Source organism: Gekko japonicus, unplaced genomic scaffold, assembly GCF_001447785.1.
Source record: "Gekko japonicus isolate JY-2015 unplaced genomic scaffold, Gekko_japonicus_V1.1 scaffold1904, whole genome shotgun sequence".
Classification (NCBI taxonomy): domain Eukaryota; kingdom Metazoa; phylum Chordata; class Lepidosauria; order Squamata; family Gekkonidae; genus Gekko; species Gekko japonicus.
The window spans coordinates 160,452-166,734 of record NW_015161460.1 but is presented as its reverse complement, the minus strand read 5'-3'; the positions used below and the strand labels follow the sequence as shown (position 1 = coordinate 166,734).

Here is a 6,283-nt window from a genome sequence, read left to right as displayed (position 1 = left end):
GGAGTGCGAGGAAGCCCTGCGAAGGCCCTCCCTAGCCCCAGCAGGCAGGGGTGGGGAGAGGTGGGGAGGAAGCAACTTACCCACCCTCTTCTACTGCCTCCTCCTGGCTGAATGAGGGCCGGAAGCGGGGCGGCTGGAAGCAGGGCTTTGTTGTGTGCTTTGTTGTGTGCCCCGCCCCCCGCACCTCACCCGGGGAAATGGCGATCCCCCGCGATCTGCCCCAAATCGACCTCTGTGTGTTACAATGATATTACAGAATAATAAATTTTGGGTAGAAAACATGGGATAAATCCAAGTCTGAATCAATTTCTGTGCACACACCAGATTATATTGCCATTCGAGCTTGCCGAAGTGTACAGATGGCTGATTTGCCATGACACACCAAAATCTGGGTTGAGAAAATAATATTAGGCCAAGTGGCCAGCAACTGTTAAGGTCATGTAAATCAGTGAAAAAGGAAACAGTTATTAGCTTAAATTAGGGAGGGCTTTCTTCACTTTATGAAATACAGGCATCTGGGATGTACATATATATCAGATTAGAAAGTAATAGTAGCAGAGTCCCTCTTATTATAGTATCCTTGCAATTTTCACGTATTGACTGCAATAGAGGTGGGAAATGACAACCATTCTGCTGACTTGACTAAAACTGTCACTTGCCTTAATCCTCGTTTCAAACGTGCACTAAAAATAGAACAGCGACAGCTGACATTTTTCTTTTAAAAGCCCTTTCCATCTAAATTTAGAAATGTCAGTACTGAATCTCACAGGGATCGTTACACATGCAGCTAGGGTGTCCATAAATAACCACGACATCTCCCCTGGTAACAACACAATAACAGACAGTCTGGATTGCAGGGAATTCAGTGTTCCCTGTCCAGCTGGGATCCTTTCAGCTGTCTGGGCTTAATTTTTAAAGGTAATTTCACCTCGCTGGCCTAGATAAAATTATAAAAAGAGCTGTGAAATGTTTTTGCTGCAGTGATTTTAGCTGTTTATGACGGTGTATCCCTTTTATTATAGTAATATGGCAACTAAATTTTTCCACTGGAACAAAATAATTAGAGACCGAGCATTGATCAAAGGGAATATCCAGAACACAAAAGAGCAATGCCAGTGGGCAGGTGCTCGTTGTCAGTCTTTTGGGCACAGTTTACCCTTTGTTTCTTTGGAGACTTTAGCATTTTTTAAAAAAGTGTATAACAATGTTATTTCTCTTTCTCTCTCTCTCTTCTTCCCTCTGTTGTTACGCTCCTTAGGTGGGAGAGTTCAGAGCTCATGCAGCTGAATGGACAGCCAATGTCACTGCAGAGTTCAAAGAAACACGCAGGCGCCTGAGCGTGGAGATTTACGACAAGTTCCAGCGGGCTACCTCCATCAAAAGGAAGCTCTCTGCAGAAATGGCAGTGAACCACAGCCAGGACCTGACTCCTTGCAAGAGAACCTTGTCTGTCAACCACCTCACCAGCGAGAAAGATATCTTGCCTGCCATCACAAAGACAGACAGCATTTATATGAATGGCTTGACTCCTCACTGTGCAGCGGAAGAAATTGCTGTTATTGAAAATATTAAGTAGCACTGACTTTGAATCCTGATCTTTTAATAAGAAGAAGCCTATGGTTTAGACTTACCTTGTAGTTCCTGATATTTTTTCCTGTTCATAACTGATGCTAATAGCATTTTTTATCACATGCATGAGTTCCAACAGAAACCCACCACAATAAGGATTCAGAGTCACCATCATATTTCTTGAAAGACACAAAATGAATGGCACTCTATCATTGACAAATGCTGGAACAAGCAATGTCTGATGCCTTTTTTGTGCCCAGACTGTTTTTTTCATCTCTCCTAATGTGCCATAAGGCGTAACGAATGAATAATACCGGTTTAGGTTAACTATGTAGCTTTGAGGGATCAGTCCTTAAACTTTTCAGGGTCTACCTTACCAAGCCTAGGAATGGACCATGTATGGACTACAAACTAAATGTAAATGGCAAGAAAATCTTATGCAGCCTTTTACCTAAGAAATTTTTGTCAGTGCCTTATCTTTTAAAGAAACAGAACCTCTATAACTCTCATATGGGTTTTTGTCTGTTGATTGGTTAGTTCTTGCATGAGTAACATATCTCATTTGAGATTTCATCATGCCCAAAACGATGATGTTTTAAGGTGTATAAAGCTGAGGATACCAGCGTTGAAAGAGATGCCAAATCAAAGGACATCAAAGCAACACTCCTAAATCTAGCTTTAAAGGCACTGCAATTATGAAGGTGCGAAAGGTGTCCCCCAGCAAGCATTTCTTTTACTCAGGTGCAGATGATATATGTATACTCTGTAGACCTGTAGAATTTATGGATCCATGTCAGGTATCATTTAAGCTATGGTCTGCGATTCAGCCCCACACATCACATACCAAAAAATCTTCAGTGTTGTGTTGCTAAATTATATAAGCAATAACAAATACTGATAGTAACTTGGTGCGTTCAGAAGATTCATTTACATACCAACAATATAGAACAATTCTGAATCAGCAGCAGCAGAGTGGTTTCTAGTCAATACAATGCTGCTGGCAGAAAGGGATTCTAAAAAAAAAAAATTGTTCTAGCCACATCATGCCATAAGCTATTTTAGCACAGGGATCCTGCCTGCTGGATTGCCTTGTTGAATGTTACAACCTACAATGCTTTTTTCCCCACTCTAGAAGTGGGATTAAAGTGGGAATGCAGCTGAAACTGGCATCACTGTGACTTTCTCCACTGAGAATATAGAAGGTATCTGAACACAAATGCAGACATGAACAACAGTTGACCAATAGCACAATCCGAATATCAATGAATATTTGGATAGAATAGGCTGATATGCAGATCTGAAACCTATCCTGGGGATTTTTTTGGTTGTCTTAAAGAAAAATATTTGATTTTCATTTTAAAGCCTCTTGTGTCTTTGTTTCTCTCTCTCTGTGTGTGCAAGATTCAGAAGGAATGCAGGATTAAAATAATGGAATGGATTATCTTTTTTAAAGTTTTAATTGATTTTAATTCTATTGCAACCTGGCTGTATATAAAATAAATATAACACCCCTTAAAAGATTAATAGCAGCCTGATCCTCAAAGCATAACTATGGTGCAATGCCATTGAAATGACAGGGGCTTGTACCTGCAGAGCTATTTGAGGCTCACATCCTTGACTCTGAGAACATTAAAACAAAATGGGACATTGATTTGACACAATTCAAATAAATCCATATTGTCTGACTATTAAATAACATTACAAACTATGAATGTTAAATTAATGGATGCTTCATCTTTTCTACAAATCTAAGTGATCAGTGTAAATAGCAATCAGTGAAGAGTGAATGAGAGTATACATCTCAAATCAGCAAAGTTCCATTAAATATGGCCAGGCTCTTCAAAGAAAAAGCCCCCATCCCCACCATTTTCCCCAGCACAGTGTTCTGAATGTTGACATGGTAAGAAAGGTCAACTTGCCATGTATAAACTGTGAATTGTAATGAAAATAAGAAAATAATAAAGTTTTTAATTAAAACGTACCTTACCAAGTCTCCTACTTGTTGCCATTATAATGGTGAGAATTCTTTTGTAAAACCAGCACAGTGGAGCTCTGGAATTGGAATTATTTTGTACCAAATTGCAATGGTTAGCAAATAAAATGAACTTGGCAGATTCAATAACATCATGCCCTTTTAGCATCAACTTGTTTCTTCTCAAATTAAACTTAACTATTCTTCTTGCTCCTGCCCCTTTATATTTGTATGTTGTATTAAGCACATTGGCCCCTATCCTGAAAGCTCCTTTAAATATAAAAAAGGCACTATGGAGGCACAACAGACTTTAAATTCCTGTTCCTGAAGATCAGCACCTCCCTCCCAGTGGCTTTATAAGCTACTTTTTAAACTTGGAGGGAGTTTGGATAGCATCGTGATTCAAGACAGAGTGCTGCTATTAAAAGCTCAGCTGCCTCTGCAAAGCACTTCTCTGCTTGCACATTTCATAATGTGGGAAATAGGTGCAATAGAAATTTATCCGAGATATCTAGACATCTATGTGAGAAGGATATTTTTATATGAGGAAACAGTCTGTCATATACAGCCCAGACACAAGTTTCCCTGTTCAGTAGGAACTTATCCTCTGTTATGTTCGAAGCTGGATCTGAACATAACAGGAACAACAGCATGCACCAGGCAGTGTGTCCTTCAGCACTTTGGACAGTACTTAGAGATGTTGCACCAGTGGAGGCTCACTATTCACCCTTTTGCAATATGGGAACAATACAAGGTTGCTGTAAGGAAATGATAATAAATAATATATATAAAGCACTGTGACTACCCAAAAGCACTATAAATGCAAAGTATTGTTTTATTTGAGCTATCAGGCATTCACTTGTGACTCTGGCAGCCTATCAGATGTCTTGTATTGCATACTGGTGAGGCTAGGATTATAGCCCAAGAATTTTCGTAGAGAGGAGGAGTTGCTAGTCCATGTTAAGTAAACAGGTACAATCCCCAGTGAAACTGAAGAGGAGGTCAAGGTATGCAATATCAGATTGGCATGTCACACTGTGGAAGTGAAACCTAATTTCCTAGCAGCTGCATCCTGGACTGGTACAGGGACAGGGTCATCACCATCATCTTCATCAATGAAAAGACATCTAGCATCAATGATCCTTTTCCAGGGCTGGTGCAATGGGTCTTCTCTTTTAGCCAAATGGTATGGAACTCATCCAAAATATCTGGACAATTAGAAAGATGAGACGTTTCTTTAGATAGCATTCTGTTGACTCTGCAGTATGTATACATTACAAATTCTGAGCCATTGTTTTAGGACATTCATTCTGGCTATTCCCCCACATTGGAATCTGGGCATGGATATTCAGCCCTAACGTCAATAATGCTTCAACTTTCCAGTGCAGTGGTCACTGGAAATACTCAGGTGCATTCATAATTGCCTAGAAACTACAAGTGTGCTAGTCCTTTTGTACTGATGCAGCCCTCCCAGGAGACAAGGGCTGGGGTTCAGCAAGGTAGGTTACAGGCAAGGTTTCAAAGAGTAACTAGGGTCCAGTCCAAAAGCCAGGAGTTCCAGAGAGTAGGTATGCCAAGTCCAGTCTAGGGTCAAGGGATCCAGGCAGCAAGTCCAAATCCAGTCCAGGGTCAGTGGTACCACAAAAGCTAATAATCAGGTCCAGTCCAAGGGTCAAGGTTCCAGTGGTCCAGTAGCAGCAAGGTCAGTGGTTCAGTAGCAATATGTACTTGCTGCATCCACAAAACTGCTGCTTCTCCTGGTTGATTTTATAGCCAAGTCTTAATGAGCTACACTCCCAGCCAATTCCTTGGCAGTCATCCTGAAACTACTCATCTATCTCATCAGTTGACAGCTGACAATGGGCCATGAATCTCACACGCCTCCTCCTTTCCTGCAACTCAGCTTGCCATTGACAGTGTCGGTGCTGCAAGGGTATGGGTAGGCTGGGAGTGGTTTCAGAGCTACAAGGTGTTTACTGCTTCAGAGCTACAAGGTGTTGGCTTGGTTTCAGCTGTAAGCTGTGACTTATGGTTAACTGACTTCTTGTTGCTCTCCTCCTGGCTCAGAGCCAGCTGCAGCCAGTTGTTCAATTACTGGCTGAGGGCTGGCTTCAGTCAACTCTTCATCTGAGGAATCTGTGCCACCACTGAGCACAAACTGACGTACAACGCCTTTTCTCACCCTTCACAGAATAGCCAGGTCATAAGTGAAAGAAGTAGCAGTAGGTATGATGGAAGATCCAGAAGGTGGCTCACATATGTGTCAGTATGGACACTATTGTATCCATGGGCAAAAATTTGGCATACTTGGAGAACTGTACACTTGTCCTAGAGTAGCGGTAACTTTAGTGATAATTGCATATTCATGTACACTCCACTACTAAAGAGTGTAGAGACTATAGTGTAGGGACTTTTCTGGCTTCATTAGGTAGGTAGGAGGAGCCAATATAGGTCACTGTAGAGAAGAATGCCAGTTAAATGGATCTTGAGGAGCTAGAAAGAGAAGGAATCCCCTTGGATTAATTGTTTATATTTTCCATACTTCCAGCAGTATTTTAGTCATAGACTTTCAAAGGTAATTGATTAGATTCAATGCATATTGTAATAAAGAACAGTTAGCAATAAAGTATAGGAAAGTAAAATCACAGCATTTATTAAAAGTCACATTGCATGAATGCAAAGTGTATAGAAATTCAGTTGACAAGATTTCTAGCTTTTCTTGTTTTGCTTCATGTTCTCAGA

At 40.8% G+C, this 6,283-nt stretch overlaps 1 protein-coding gene across 1 annotated transcript in view; it reads left to right on the top strand.

Annotated features, from left to right (window-relative positions):
* The window catches only part of KCNK2 (potassium channel, two pore domain subfamily K, member 2), a 144,530-nt gene extending 141,090 nt beyond the window's left edge, over positions 1-3,440 (top strand). The window contains exon 7 of the mRNA XM_015429098.1: positions 1,259-3,440. Coding sequence (XP_015284584.1) covers positions 1,259-1,576 — 318 coding nt within the window. The 3' untranslated portion in view covers positions 1,577-3,440. The remainder of the gene's footprint in view (positions 1-1,258) is intronic.
* Positions 3,441-6,283: the final 2,843 nt, after the last annotated feature.